This window comes from Oncorhynchus mykiss, chromosome 15 (genome assembly GCF_057628025.1).
Source record: "Oncorhynchus mykiss isolate SJ-2025 chromosome 15, ASM5762802v1, whole genome shotgun sequence".
NCBI lineage: Eukaryota > Metazoa > Chordata > Actinopteri > Salmoniformes > Salmonidae > Oncorhynchus > Oncorhynchus mykiss.
Genome location: NC_143036.1, coordinates 78,119,991 through 78,136,646, shown reverse-complemented (window position 1 = coordinate 78,136,646; position 16,656 = coordinate 78,119,991). Strand labels below are relative to the sequence as shown.

Sequence of the window (16,656 nt, the reverse complement as noted above, 5' to 3'; positions counted from 1 at the left end):
TTGCGTAGGCAGACTGTCCCACATCTATAAACAGGGAGCTATCGGACATTGCGTAGGCAGACTGTCCCACATCTATAAACAGGGAGCTACCGGACATTGCGTAGGCAGACTGTCCCACATCTAAAAACAGGGAGCTACCGGACATTGCGTAGGCAGACTGTCCCACATCTATAAACAGGGAGCTATCGGACATTGCGTAGGCAGACAGTCCCACATCTATAAACAGGGAGCTATCGGACATTGCGTAGGCAGACTGTCCCACATCTAAAAACAGGGAGCTATCGGACATTGCGTAAGCAGACTGTCCCACATCTATAAACAGGGAGCTACCGGACATTGCGTAGGCAGACTGTCCCACATCTATAAACAGGGAGCTACCGGACATTGCGTAGGCAGACTGTCCCACATCTATAAACAGGGAGCTACCGGACATTGCGTAGGCAGACTGTCCCACATCTATAAACAGGGAGCTATCGGACATTGCGTAGGCAGACTGTCCCACATCTATAAACAGGGAGCTACCGGACATTGCGTAGGCAGACTGTCCCACATCTATAAACAGGGAGCTACCGGACATTGCGTAGGCAGACTGTCCCACATCTATAAACAGGGAGCTATCGGACATTGCGTAGGCAGACTGTCCCACATCTATAAACAGGGAGCTATCGGACATTGCGTAGGCAGACTGTCCCACATCTATAAACAGGGAGCTATCGGACATTGCGTAGGCAGACTGTCCCACATCTATAAACAGGGAGCTATCGGACATTGCGTAGGCAGACTGTCCCACATCTATAAACAGGGAGCTATCGGACATTGCGTAGGCAGACTGTCCCACATCTATAAACAGGGAGCTATCGGACATTGCGTAGGCAGACTGTCCCACATCTATAAACAGGGAGCTATCGGACATTGCGTAGGCAGACTGTCCCACATCTATAAACAGGGAGCTACCGGACATTGCGTAGGCAGACTGTCCCACATCTATAAACAGGGAGCTATCGGACATTGCGTAGGCAGACTGTCCCACATCTATAAACAGGGAGCTACCGGACATTGCGTAGGCAGACTGTCCCACATCTATAAACAGGGAGCTATCGGACATTGCGTAGGCAGACTGTCCCACATCTATAAACAGGGAGCTATCGGACATTGCGTAGGCAGACTGTCCCACATCTATAAACAGGGAGCTATCGGACATTGCGTAGGCAGACTGTCCCACATCTATAAACAGGGAGCTATCGGACATTGCGTAGGCAGACTGTCCCACATCTAAAAACAGGGAGCTACCGGACATTGCGTAGGCAGACTGTCCCACATCTATAAACAGGGAGCTACCGGACATTGCGTAGGCAGACTGTCCCACATCTAAAAACAGGGAGCTATCGGACATTGCGTAGGCAGACTGTCCACATCTATAAACAGGGAGCTATCGGACATTGCGTAGGCAGACTGTCCACATCTATAAACAGGGAGCTATCGGACATTGCGTAGGCAGACTGTCCCACATCTATAAACAGGGAGCTACCGGACATTGCGTAGGCAGACTGTCCCACATCTATAAACAGGGAGCTACCGGACATTGCGTAGGCAGACTGTCCCACATCTATAAACAGGGAGCTACCGGACATTGCGTAGGCAGACTGTCCCACATCTATAAACAGGGAGCTACCGGACATTGCGTAGGCAGACTGTCCCACATCTATAAACAGGGAGCTACCGGACATTGCGTAGGCAGACTGTCCACATCTATAAACAGGGAGCTATCGGACATTGCGTAGGCAGACTGTCCCACATCTATAAACAGGGAGCTATCGGACATTGCGTAGGCAGACTGTCCCACATCTATAAACAGGGAGCTATCGGACATTGCGTAGGCAGACTGTCCCACATCTATAAACAGGGAGCTATCGGACATTGCGTAGGCAGACTGTCCACATCTATAAACAGGGAGCTACCGGACATTGCGTAGGCAGACTGTCCCACATCTATAAACAGGGAGCTACCGGACATTGCGTAGGCAGACTGTCCCACATCTATAAACAGGGAGCTACCGGACATTGCGTAGGCAGACTGTCCCACATCTATAAACAGGGAGCTATCGGACATTGCGTAGGCAGACTGTCCCACATCTATAAACAGGGAGCTACCGGACATTGCGTAGGCAGACTGTCCCACATCTATAAACAGGGAGCTATCGGACATTGCGTAGGCAGACTGTCCCACATCTATAAACAGGGAGCTACCGGACATTGCGTAGGCAGACTGTCCCACATCTAAAAACAGGGAGCTACCGGACATTGCGTAGGCAGACTGTCCCACATCTATAAACAGGGAGCTATCGGACATTGCGTAGGCAGACTGTCCCACATCTATAAACAGGGAGCTATCGGACATTGCGTAGGCAGACTGTCCACATCTATAAACAGGGAGCTATCGGACATTGCGTAGGCAGACTGTCCCACATCTATAAACAGGGAGCTATCGGACATTGCGTAGGCAGACTGTCCCACATCTATAAACAGGGAGCTATCGGACATTGCGTAGGCAGACTGTCCCACATCTATAAACAGGGAGCTATCGGACATTGCGTAGGCAGACTGTCCCACATCTATAAACAGGGAGCTACCGGACATTGCGTAGGCAGACTGTCCCACATCTATAAACAGGGAGCTACCGGACATTGCGTAGGCAGACTGTCCCACATCTATAAACAGGGAGCTACCGGACATTGCGTAGGCAGACTGTCCCACATCTATAAACAGGGAGCTATCGGACATTGCGTAGGCAGACTGTCCCACATCTATAAACAGGGAGCTATCGGACATTGCGTAGGCAGACTGTCCCACATCTAAAAACAGGGAGCTATCGGACATTGCGTAGGCAGACTGTCCCACATCTATAAACAGGGAGCTACCGGACATTGCGTAGGCAGACTGTCCCACATCTATAAACAGGGAGCTATCGGACATTGCGTAGGCAGACTGTCCCACATCTATAAACAGGGAGCTACCGGACATTGCGTAGGCAGACTGTCCCACATCTATAAACAGGGAGCTATCGGACATTGCGTAGGCAGACTGTCCCACATCTAAAAACAGGGAGCTATCGGACATTGCGTAGGCAGACTGTCCCACATCTATAAACAGGGAGCTATCGGACATTGCGTAGGCAGACTGTCCACATCTATAAACAGGGAGCTATCGGACATTGCGTAGGCAGACTGTCCCACATCTATAAACAGGGAGCTATCGGACATTGCGTAGGCAGACTGTCCCACATCTATAAACAGGGAGCTATCGGACATTGCGTAAGCAGACTGTCCCACATCTATAAACAGGGAGCTATCGGACATTTGAAGAATGAGTGTAAAGTAGGAATGAAGCCTGCTGCAGTCGGAGGAAATGACACTATACGAGCGTTTCCATCTTTTTCAAAAGAGCAACAACCAATCCTCTAGAGAGCAACAACCAATCCTCTAGAGAGCAACAACCAATCCTCTAGAGAGCAGCAACCAATCCTCTAGAGAGCAGCAACCAATCCTCTAGAGAGCAGCAACCAATCCTCTAGAGAGCAACAACCAATCCTCTAGAGAGCAACAACCAATCCTCTAGAGAGCAACAACCAATCCTCTAGAGAGCAACAACCAATCCTCTAGAGAGCAACAACCAATCCTCTAGAGAGCAACAACCAATCCTCTAGAGAGCAACAACCAATCCTCTAGAGAGCAACAACCAATCCTCTAGAGAGCAGCGGGACAGGAACATTTTACATAGCGGTGTTTGATCAATGAAGGGGACATGTGGGATTTAATTACAAAATGAATGAGAAACACCCATCTCTACTCTACCATCACTTAATGAGGTACCATTATTTCCTTATGGAGTTATGACTTGCCTAGTTAAATAAAGGTAAAATAAAAAAAATAGTGGCTTGTATTAGTAAAACATTACTTTACATTGAAATCGGGACTTTATCAAGGGCAACTAACAACAGCGACAGGCAAGAGTTACATGGGAAGATGAACTGCAACGCCATCTGAAGAAGACGCTAGGAATGATAAGTGCCGGGAGAAGGGATTTAGACTAAGTACGCATTGAGATACCGATCTGTCATTACCAGGCCACTCGCGACAGGAAAACAGGGACAAAAGGGGGGCTGTATTGAGAAGAGTTATTACCGGCAATAAAGAGTTCCCATTTATAAATGTACATTCTAACCGGGATGATGTGTGCTAGATTGAGAAGACTCAAAGTAAAGCACTAAGAAGTGTCATTCTAAATTTGGGTTGGATAATTTATTAAAATGTTTTAGTTATGATTCGGCTACAGTGAGAGAGAGAGTTGCTCTCAAACTGGAGGAATGGGGACACTGCTAAAATGTATTAGGCCCCAGGAAGGCTCTAGAAACCTTATCTTTAAGTGTCCTCCGAGAGGGAGGTTATTGGAGAACTCACTGGATGATTGCTCGGGTCAACCATTTCTGTTCTCTTCTGTTTTACCATGTCATCAGAATATTCATGTTAAATCGCATCATACATTCAGATTGCTGGACGATACGGTATAATTAATTGCACACAAGGTTCATAGTCTGCGTCTTGCGATAACGCCCAAGGATGAAAATGAAGGAGACGGCATGGAGACCCGTATCACAAGGCCATAGAACGTAACGGAGGGACGGTTCTGTCCCCAGTCCTAGTAGCATCAAGGCCGGTGTGAATTATTACACAGACTCTTTCTCTCTTCCCTGTTCAAGTCAATAAGTTTTTTAGGTGTCGTGGAACATAAGACCGATCATTGTTCTAGGAGGAGGGACTGAGGGATATTGACTAATTGATTTAGGAATGTTTGTAACTGTTTAGTTTAGTATGTTTATTTATTTAGTATGTTTATTATTTAGTATGTTTATAACTGTAGAGGTGTATTAGGAGTAGTGACTATAGTGTTACGGGTTAGATGGAATGATATGTGTGTAAATGTATCTGTAGCAGGAAGTGAGGTACACATGGGGCCTGTGATTGAGACAGAATGTTTACATCAGACTTCAGTGGGATGGAAGGTGACAGAATGTTACCATCAGACTTCAGTGGGATGGAAGGTGACAGAATGTTTACATCAGACTTAAGTGGGATGGAAGGTGACAGAATGTTTACATCAGACTTCAGTGGGATAGAAGGTGACAGAATGTTTACATCAGACTTCAGTGGGATGGAAGGTGACAGAATGTTTACATCAGACTTCAGTGGGATGGAAGGTGACAGAATGTTTACATCAGACTTCAGTGGGATGGAAGGTGACAGAATGTTTACATCAGACTTCAGTGGGATAGAAGGTGACAGAATGTTTACATCAGACTTCAGTGGGATGGAAGGTGACAGAATGTTTACATCAGACTTCAGTGGGATGGAAGGTGACAGAATGTTTACATCAGACTTCAGTGGGATAGAAGGTGACAGAATGTTTACATCAGACTTCAGTGGGATAGAAGGTGACAGAATGTTTACATCAGACTTCAGTGGGATGGAAGGTGACAGAATGTTTACATCAGACTTCAGTGGGATGGAAGGTGACAGAATGTTTACATCAGACTTCAGTGGGATGGAAGGTGACAGAATGTTTACATCAGACTTCAGTGGGATAGAAGGTGACAGAATGTTTACATCAGACTTCAGTGGGATGGAAGGTGACAGAATGTTTACATCAGACTTCAGTGGGATGGAAGGTGACAGAATGTTTACATCAGACTTCAGTGGGATGGAAGGTGACAGAATGTTACCATCAGACTTCAGTGGGATGGAAGGTGACAGAATGTTTACATCAGACTTCAGTGGGATGGAAGGTGACAGAATGTTTACATCAGACTTCAGTGGGATGGAAGGTGACAGAGTGTTGTTCTGGTCCACAGTACTCCTTACAGCACCTGCAGCAGTAAAGATCGTCATGTCTCTCCTCAGTGGGTTTACAGTTCTCCCGTGAAGTGAGGTCCAGTTGCATAATGTGTGAGCTTGAAGATGACAGAGGAAGTGGAGCGAATGAGAGAGAAAGACTAGATGCCACTGTAGACATGCAGATGGGTTGGGTCTGGGAGCCACTTTCAACACCATAGTTGGGTGAGCTGCTTTATTGGTTAATGGATCAGATGAAAAGGAGAGATGGTACTTTAAACAACATGTTGGAGGCATTCATGTGAAAGTCTATCCAGTGCCGAGTTACCTCAAGAGGATGTAGCATTGATTAGGGCTACGCACCTGCCCATCAGGTGACCTGCCCACCAGGTGACCTGCCCATCAGGTGACCTGCCCATCAGGTGACCTGCCCATCAGGTGACCTGCCCATCAGGTGACCTGCCCACCAGGTGACCTGCCCACCAGGTGACCTGCCCATCAGGTGACCTGCCCACCAGGTGACCTGCCCACCAGGTGACCTGCCTACCAGGTGACCTGCCTACCAGGTGACCTGCCTACCAGGTGACCTGCCTATCAGGTGACAGAGAAGGAGATGGGGAGCAAAGTGAGGATGCCAGGGCTTGGGAACCGCTCTCTGAACCTGTGTTCTGATGGTGAGGACGGGGTGAAAGCATGAGGAGGCTTTTTAGGGCATTCATTTTGGTGGAATCCAGCAGAAAAGTGTCCTGAAGACAAAGTCAGGCGAAGACAGAGTTGGAAATGTCGTGTTGTCATGTTGTCATGCATATCTTAACACGTTAAATGCTGTTGTGTTTTGGTGTTTATTTTTACTTTGCAAGTGTTGTGCCATCACTCTCCCAGGAACCAGAAGGAGAAAGTTGAAACAGAAGTCAACAGCTCCAGTGGACAAGTTATTATCAGTGTCCTGTCATAAATGGAAATGGTGTGATCATAGTACTGTATGGGGCGGCAGGTAGCCCCAGTGGTTAGAGCGTTGGACTAGTAACCGAAAAGTTGCTGGATCGAATCCCCGAGCTGACAAGGTAATAATCTGTCGTTCTGGCCCTGAACAAGGCAGTTAACCCACTGTTCCTAGATCAGTTGTTGTAAATAAGAATTTGTTCTTAACCGACTTGCCTAGTTAAAAAGGTAAACTGGTCAACTTGGGGCTGTTGGTCATTCTCTCACTGCAACATGTCTTTCCATCCCATGGCAAAATGTGTCAAACTTTTTCTCTCCACTTTCAAGAGGGCAGCTAAAAAAAAGTTTTGCCTGCAAAGTGGCAGCAAAATGTTGCTTAGGGCCTCCAAAATGCTAGAGCCGGCTCTGACTGCATATGGATGTAGGTACGCAGACCAGCGAGCCCCTGCGGCCCCTCGTGATGAGGTTTTTTGGTGGCCCCCACCCCACCGAAGTTGCCCGTCCCTGAGCTAAAGTGATGACACGGATAAACACTCCAACACGGGAAACCAGTGTTCTGTGTGGATAACACACGTGTGTTGTAATGTGACTAGGCAGTGAGAGCCTGTTAGTTAGAAGACCACATGCTCCTGCTAGGTGATAATTAACTGCTTCCTTCAGTCATCATAAAACACAGTGTAAAGCCCATTCTCTCTCTTCTCACCACTCTCTTTCCCTCTCACTCTTCCTACTTTCTCTCCGTCTCTCCATCCCTCCCTACACCCCCCCTCGCTCTCCCCACTCTCTTTCCCCCCCTATCTACTACCACCTCCCTCCCCCACCTGGTGTTGTAGCTACTGTATAGATAGATAGAGCCTGCGAGGTCTCCATGGTTACCATCTACTAGCCATCTACCAACTGTCTCCCACCTGGCGTTGTAGCTACTGTATAGATAGAGCCTGCAAGGTCTCCATGGTTACCATCTACTAGCCATCTACCAACTGTCTCCCACCTGGTGTTGTAGCTACTGTATAGATAGAGCCTGCAAGGTCTCCATGGTTACCATCTACTAGCCATCTACCAACTGTCTCCCACCTGGTGTTGTAGCTACTGTATAGATAGAGCCTGCAAGGTCTCCATGGTTACCATCTACTAGCCATCTACCAACTGTCTCCCACCTGGTGTTGTAGCTACTGTATAGATAGAGCCTGCAAGGTCTCCATGGTTACCATCTACTAGCCATCTACCAACTGTCTCCCACCTGGTGTTGTAGCTGCCTTATAGATAGAGCCTGCAAGGTCTCCATGGTTACCATCTACTAGCCATCTACCAACTGTCTCCCACCTGGTGTTGTAGCTGCCGTATAGATAGAGCCTGCAAGGTCTCCATGGTTACCATCTACTAGCTGTCTACCAACTGTCTCCCACCTGGTGTTGTAGCTGCCGTATAGATAGAGCCTGCAAGGTCTCCATGGTTACCATCTACTAGCCATCTACCAACTGTCTCCCACCTGGTGTTGTAGCTACCGTATAGATAGAGCCTGCAAGGTCTCCATGGTTACCATCTACTAGCCATCTACCAACTGTCTCCTACCTGATGTTGTAGCTACCGTATAGATAGAGCCTGCAAGGTCTCCATGGTTACCATCTACTAGCTGTCTACCAACTGCAGAAAGAACAGCTGTGATCACATCAGGAAGTAACCTCAAGGTAAAATGTTGAATGATTGAAATGGTTCTAAGCATCGTTACAGGCTATCATGTATATGACACAGCCAAGATAACATCAGCCTATATTTCTAGAGAGATTACCAGATCCATCATTAGTCATTTTCAATATACAAAGACACTAAAAACATGCACTAAAACAATCCCATTCCACTACTGAGAAAACAGGGGGAAAAACGAGTTCTATGGTTTTCATTGACCGTCATCAGTACATTTAGATGGAGACTTTTAAAGACAGAGGGGACCAGACATCAATGTGTCCCCACTCTCCTCTTCTCTCCCCCCACTCTCCTCTTCTCTCCCCCCCTACTCTCCTCTTCTCTCCCCTCCACTCTCCTCTTCTCTCCCCCCTACTCTCCTCTTCTCTCCCCCCCACTCTCCTCTTCTCTCCCCCCCACTCTCCTCTTCTCTCCCCCCTCTCCTCTTCTCTCCCCCCCTGTCCTCTTCTCTCCCCCCCGCTCTCCTCTTCTCTCCCCCCCTCTCCCCTCTTCTCTCCCCCCCCCGCTCTCCTCTTCTCTCCCCCCCCGCTCTCCTCTTCTCTCCCCCCCCGCTCTCCTCTTCTCTCCCCCCTCTCCTCTTCTCTCCCCCCTCTCCTCTTCTCTCCCCCCTCTCCTCTTCTCTCCCCCCTCTCCTCTTCTCTCCCCCCTCTCCTCTTCTCTCCCCCCTCTCCTCTTCTCTCCCCCCTCTCCTCTTCTCCCCCCCCCACTCTCCTCTTCTCCCCCCCCCACTCTCCTCTTCTCCCCCCCCCACTCTCCTCTTCTCCCCCCCCCACTCTCCTCTTCTCTCCCCCCCACTCTCCTCTTCTCTCCCCCCTGCTCTCCTCTTCTCTCCCCCCACGCTCTCCTCTTCTCTCCCCCCACTCTCCTCTTCTCTCCCCCCTCTCCTCTTCTCTCCCCCCCCCACTCTCCTCCTCCCCGCTCCCCCTCTCCTCTGATAGGAGTTAAAAGGACCCTTTCTATTTCAGGAGGTAGGGCAGGTCATATTTAGTGTAATATTGACCCCAACCAACCTTGCACTCACACAGAGACAGATACAAGTGAACACACACATGCAGACAAAACATAAGAACACACACCTTGAGGATCTCATTGAAGCCGTATTGTTTCTCCATAATCTGGTGTTTCTCTGAGTCCAGGATGGCACAGCACACCAGCAGGTGGAAGTTCTGGCACGGCAGCCCGGTCCACATTACCTGAAGTCAACCCAGAGACAATCAGAGTCGGTGTGTGTGTGTGAGAGATACAGTATCTGCATCATTATGTCTGATAAATCAAACTAATTGTTGTGATTCTGTGAAACATAATTAAATTAATGCTAATTGGCTTGTGTTTCCTCGCAATGCCTGGACGAAATGGAGAGATGATGAAATGAAAACTAAAACTACGGGCCTTTTAATCAGGTTACTGATTCATCTACAGGGAGTTAGGAGGAGGAGGAGGAGAGACTGAGGATCAGCAGGACCAGAGAGTCAGGGGACAGAGAGAGGCCACTGATTGATCAAGTGCTCACTGTAATGACTGATTGGCCTCTTTGATTGATTGGCTACATTGACTGTGTGGGCTGATCGATCATTAGAGAACAGACAATTGATTAACGGTAAACGCCTTGAATGTCTGTGACTCACCTCCCAAAGACGCAGGACATCAGGGAAACTCAGTTCTCTCTTGAAGCGAATCAGGAGCCAGCGGAAGCAGAAGTACAGGTGACCAGAGTCCTGGGCCACTGTAAGACACACACACAAGGTTAGCAGAAGTACAGGTGACCAGAGTCCTGGGCCACTGTAAGATGGACACACACACACACACGAGGTTAGCAGAAGTACAGGTAGCCTCTAACATAAGGTTAGAATGAAGGGAACCCGACAACATCTCAGGTATTGCCTTTAGACATCATGAGCTGAAAAGCCATTGGGCATAGATCCAACCGTCCCTGAGGGGGTTAAATCCACTCTGGATGTGTCAGAGTTGTGAGCATCTCTGAGGGGGTTAAATCCACTCTGAATGTGTCAGAGTTGTGAGCATCTCTGAGGGGGTTAAATCCACTCTGAATGTGTCAGAGTTGTGAGCATCTCTGAGGGGGTTAAATCCACTCTGAATGTGTCAGAGTTGTGAGCATCTCCGAGGGGGTTAAATCCACTCTGAATGTGTCAGAGTTGTGAGCATCTCTGAGGGGGTTAAATCCACTCTGATTGTGTCAGAGTTGTGAGCATCTCTGATCAAGGAGCTGAAGGAATATCAATAGTGAGGAAGAGGAGGCTCGTGAATTAAAGTCAACCAATCATAGACCTTAAGCCTCTTACGTCCCCTCTCTATCTCTTCTTTCTCTTCTTCACCCCCCCCCCCCCCCACAAGACAATAACGTCCATCACTATGGTTCTCTTCCTGCCCTCAATCTAACCTTTCCAGCTCAAATTAAAGCGATAAATAACACATTTCATTTACATATTATTGAATTTTCTTGGTTTATTGTTCTTGGAAGCTCTCTAAATTCCGAAGGAGCTGTTGTTGTTACCCGGGCGAGGTAACGAACAGCAGACCAGTTTTAGTAGGGTGGCTGAGCGAGCCCAAATTAATCAAGAAAATTAATGACTATAAAGTACGCGGTGATAAATCAACATGGTCCCAATCAGACTGCACGGTAGCGCTAGCCGGATTTAAACAGCCTAATTCAAAACAACTTATCAGGGACTGTTTAGGGATGCGGCTACCCCCTGTGACCTCTAGCAAATAGGAGACTTTTCCCCAAAAAACAGAACACACCATATTTATCTCATTACGAAGTCTTAGTCAAACTCGGATAAACTCTTGTTTTTCTTTCGAAGGCAAAATGTGGCGTCGGCACTTGTGTGAGAGAGAGAGAGAGAGAGAGAGAGAGAAAACACAAGGGAAATGTTTCACTGGCTCCATCAAGGTGATTATCTAGTACACTTATGATGAGGATGAATGTGTGTTCCGTTGTCACGGTGAACGTTCTATTCTGTGGATTCTAAATGGCAGTAATGGGTGTTGTTCATTAGGGAGGGACTGGACTACCGGGACTCCAATAATTGACACTAAAATGTAATTTTCTGTAAGGATTTTTTTTTAAAAAGCATGCCCTGTTTGTGTGTGTTCCCCCTCACCCAGGTAGTTCCAGAAGGACAGGTCCAGTAGTCGTAGCAGAGTGTGTGTCTGTGTGTGTGTGTGTGTGTGTGTGTGTGTGTGTGTGTGTGTGTGTGTGTGTGCCCCTCACCCAGGTAGTTCCAGAAGGACAGGTCCAGTAGTTGTAGCAGAGTGTGTGTGTGTGCGCCCCTCACCCAGGTAGTTCCAGAAGGACAGGTCCAGTAGTCGTAGCAGAGTGTGTGTCTGTGTGTGTGTGTGTCCCTCACCCAGGTAGTTCCAGAAGGACAGGTCCAGTAGTTGTAGCAGAGTGTGTGTGTGTGCGCCCCTCACCCAGGTAGTTCCAGAAGGACAGGTCCAGTAGTCGTAGCAGAGTGTGTGTGTGTGTGTGTGTGTGTGTGTGCGCCCCTCACCCAGGTAGTTCCAGAAGGACAGGTCCAGTAGTCGTAGCAGAGTGCTGAGCTGGATCAGTTGAGTCTTCATTCCCTGCATCTGCTCCTCAAAGTTCTGGTGCTGAGAATTTAGACAGAATGGAAATATATTCACACGATACAGACTACACGATGGACACTATGTGGACGCCTGCTCGTCAAACATCTCATTCCAAAATCATGGGCATTAACATGGAGTTGGTCCCCCCTTTTGCTGCTATAACAGTCTCTACTCCTCTGGGAAGGCTTTCCACTAGATGTTGGAACATTGCTGCTATAACAGCCTCCACTCTTCTGGGAAGGCTTTCCACTAGATGTTGGAACATTGCTGCTATAACAGTCTCTACTCCTCTGGGAAGGCTTTCCACTAGATGTTGGAACATTGCTGCTATAACAGTCTCTACTCCTCTGGGAAGGCTTTCCACTAGATGTTGGAACATTGCTGCTATAACAGCCTCCACTCTTCTGGGAAGGCTTTCCACTAGATGTTGGAACATTGCTGCTATAACAGCCTCCACTCTTCTGGGAAGGCTTTCCACTAGATGTTGGAACATTGCTGCTATAACAGTCTCTACTCCTCTGGGAAGGCTTTCCACTAGATGTTGGAACATTGCTGCTATAACAGCCTCCAGTCTTCTGGGAAGGCTTTCCACTAGATGTTGGAACATTGCTGCTAATAACAGCCTCCACTCTTCTGGGAAGGCTTTCCACTAGATGTTGGAACATTGCTGCTATAACAGCCTCCACTCTTCTGGGAAGGCTTTCCACTAGATGTTGGAACATTGCTGCTATAACAGTCTCTACTCCTCTGGGAAGGCTTTCCACTAGATGTTGGAACATTGCTGCTATAACAGTCTCTACTCCTCTGGGAAGGCTTTCCACTAGATGTAGGAACATTGCTGCTATAACAGTCTCTACTCCTCTGGGAAGGCTTTCCACTAGATGTTGGAACATTGCTGCTATAACAGTCTCTACTCCTCTGGGAAGGCTTTCCACTAGATGTTGGAACATTTCATTCAGCCACAAGAGCATTGGGGAGGTCGGGCACTGATTAGGCCTGGCTCGCAGTCGGCGTTCCAATTCATCCTAAAGTTGTTTGATTGGGGGTTGAGGTCAGGGCACCGTGCAGACCGGTCAAGTTCTTCCCATACCGATCTCGACAAAGCATTTCTGTATTCATTATTCCTCCTCCTCCACACTTTACAGGTGGCACTATGCATGGGGCAGGTAGTGTTATCTTGGCATCCGCCTCCTAACCCAGATTAGTCCGTCGGACTGCCAGATGAAGCGTGCCGGCATTCAGCCAGCCGGCCAGTCAGCCAGCCAGCCGGCCGGCCAGTCGGCCAGCCAGCCAGCCAGCCAGCCAGCCAGTCGGCCAGCCAGTCGGCCAGCCAGCCGGTCAGCCAGCCGGTCAGCCAGCCAGCCAGCCAGCCAGCCAGCCAGTCGGTCAGCCAGCCAGCCAGCCAGCCAGCCAGTCGGCCAGCCAGCCAGCCAGCCAGCCAGCCAGTCGGCCAGCCAGTCGGCCAGCCAGCCGGTCAGCCAGCCGGTCAGCCAGCCAGCCAGCCAGCCAGCCAGCCAGTCGGCCAGCCAGTCAGTCATTCGGCCAGTCAGCCAGCCAGTCGGCCAGCCAGCCAGTCGGCCAGCCAGCCAGTCGGCCAGCCAGCCAGCCAGTCGGCCAGCCAGCCAGTCAGCCAGCCAGCCAGCCCGTCACATAACACCACATTCATTCTCTCTACTCCTCAATCACCAGTTTTCCTTTTACCTTCTGGCAGGCGTTTACATCAATAACCCTGATGTTGCCATGTTTGATGTATTAATGGGTGGGATGACAGCTACAGTGCTGGAGATGACAAGGTCTTTGTTTTTTTTTTGAATAACAAGGGCCTGTCAGGTACAAGACCACTCAGCCGAGTAATAATAACATGATTGCTGTTTACCCTAACCTGTGTGTCTGTGTGTAGCTGTTTACCAGGGTAGACCAGCCCTGGGCTACAGTATCTATAAAGCTATGGATGGTTAATGAACACAAAATCCCCTTTAAATTACTTCAGCAGCTATCTGGAGGAAAGAGTAGAGGAAACAGACAGGAGGCTGGATGGTGTCGTGACAGACAGGAAGCTGGATGGTGTCGTAACAGACAGGAAGCTGGATGGTGTCGTAACAGAATAGACAGGAAGCTGGATGGTGTCGTAACAGAATAGACAGGAAGCTGGATGGTGTCGTAACAGAATAGACAGGAAGCTGGATGGTGTCGTAACAGAATAGACAGGAAGCTGGAGGGTGTCGTAACAGAACAGACAGGAAGCTGGATGGTGTCGTTAACAGAACAGACAGGAAGCTGGATGGTGTCGTTAACAGAACAGACAGGAAACTGGATGGTGTCGTACCAGACAGGAAGCTGGATGGTGTCGTAACAGAATAGACAGGAAGCTGGATGGTGTCGTTAACAGAACAGACAGGAAACTGGATGGTGTCGTACCAGACAGGAAGCTGGATGGTGTCGTACCAGACAGGAAGCTGGATGGTGTCGTTAACAGAAGACAGGAAGCTGGATGGTGTAACAGAAGACAGGAAGCTGGATGGTGTCGTTAACAGAACAGACAGGAAGCTGGATGGTGTCGTAACGTAACAGACAGGAAGCTGGATGGTGTCGTAACAGAACAGACAGGAAGCTGGATGGTGTTGTTAACAGAACAGACAGGAAGCTGAATGGTGTCGTAACAGAACAGACAGGAAGCTGGATGGTGTTGTTAACAGAACAGACAGGAAGCTGAATGGTGTCGTAACAGAACAGACAGGAAGCTGGATGGTGTCGTTAACAGAACAGACAGGAAGCTGGATGGTGTCGTAACGTACCAGACAGGAAGCTGGATGGTGTAACAGAAGACAGGAAGCTGGATGGTGTTGTTAACAGAACAGACAGGAAGCTGGATGGTGTCGTAACGTAACAGACAGGAAGCTGGATGGTGTAACAGAAGACAGGAAGCTGGATGGTGTTGTAATAAGTTGGATAATAAGACAGACAGAAACTAATTCAGAACACAAATCATAGAGCTGGAGTGACATCACAAAGTGTCAGGGCTCTGCTCAGCTATTGGTGGAGGCTATGAGAGAGTGGTCTTGGATGCATCCTTTGTGAAATGCACCATGGGAACCCAGCGTGGTCAGGTAATCAGGTCTCACTCTACCAACACTTACCTAGTTGGCCTCCCTCGTTAAACAGGAAGAACTGTGCTGTCATATACCAACACAGAGGTAAGTGAAGGTCTCACCCACAGACATGGAATGACTAGAATGGACATCCTCCTTTCATTTGCTTTGGTCAGAGGGGCTTTGTCCATTCTAGTATTTATATTTCTGTGTTATGTATGTTCTAATAATTCAGATGTTCTCAGGTTTTACCCATCTGGTCCATGAAGGAGACAAACCACTAAACGGTTATGTCCCTGCTAGTTTATCTAGCCTATTTCTATGGTCTTATTAAGTTATGTCTGTTCTAGTATATCTAGTTCTATGTTGTCAGTCTCACCATCTGGTCCATGAAGGAGACAAAGCACCAGAAGGCGTCCACCTCGTCCTCCATCACATAGAGGATCGGAGACAGCAGGTCACTCATACCCTGGACATAGCCTGGTGACAGAGAGAAAACAACCCGGTTCAGTCAGTCAGCCAGCCAGCCAGCCAGCCAGCCAGCCAGCCAGTAAGTCAGCCAGTAAGTCAGCCAGCCAGCCAGCCAGCCAGCCAGCCAGCCAAAGCCTGGTGGTGACAGAGAGAGGATTTGAAACAGTTCTGGAGTGTTTTCATTCCAACACAATCTTGACCACAGGAGGTTGGTGGCACCTTAATTGGGGAGGACAGGCTCGTGGTAATGACTGGAGTGGAATCAGTGGAATTGTATCAAATACATCAAACACATGGTTTCCGTGGTTTCCATGTGGTTGATGCCATTCCATTCACTCCGCTCCAGCCATTATTATGAGCCGTCCTCCCCTCAGCAGCCTCCACTGATCACGTCTGGTGCTGAGTGGCATCTAGTATTTATTGTTGGTGAATCCTCAGTAAAAACCCAGTAGAGGCCGAGTACATGCAGTATGACAAGCTTCGTCTTACCCAGGTCAAAGTCATTCTGTATGACAAGCTTTGTCTTACCCAGGTCAAAGTCATTCAGTATGACAAGCGTGGTCTTACCCAGGTCAAAGTCATTCAGTATGACAAGCGTGGTCTTACCCAGGTCAAAGTCATTCAGTATGACAAGCGTGGTCTTACCCAGGTCAAAGTCATTCAGTATGACAAGCTTGGTCTTACCCAGGTCAAAGTCATTCAGTATGACAAGCGTGGTCTTACCCAGGTAAAAGTCATTCAGTATGACAAGCGTGGTCTTACCCAGGTCAAAGTCATTCAGTATGACAAGCGTGGTCTTACCCAGGTCAAAGTCATTCAGTATGACAAGCGTGGTCTTACCCAGGTCAAAGTCATTCAGTATGACAAGCGTGGTCTTACCCAGGTCAAAGTCATTCAGTATGACAAGCTTGGTCTTACCCAGGTCAAAGTCATTCAGTATGACAAGCGTGGTCTTACCCAGGTAAAAGTCATTCA

The 16,656-nt window shown here is 48.5% G+C and overlaps 1 protein-coding gene across 1 annotated transcript in view; it reads right to left on the bottom strand.

The window, feature by feature from the left end:
• Positions 1-16,656, bottom strand: part of LOC110515635 (TBC1 domain family member 15) — a 94,039-nt gene that overhangs the window by 8,094 nt on the left and 69,289 nt on the right. Inside the window, exons 12-15 of the mRNA XM_090199200.1 lie at positions 15,590-15,690; positions 12,043-12,142; positions 10,156-10,253; positions 9,607-9,723 (exon numbers count right to left, since the gene is read on the bottom strand). Coding sequence (XP_090055326.1) covers positions 9,607-9,723; positions 10,156-10,253; positions 12,043-12,142; positions 15,590-15,690 — 416 coding nt within the window. The remainder of the gene's footprint in view (positions 1-9,606; positions 9,724-10,155; positions 10,254-12,042; positions 12,143-15,589; positions 15,691-16,656) is intronic.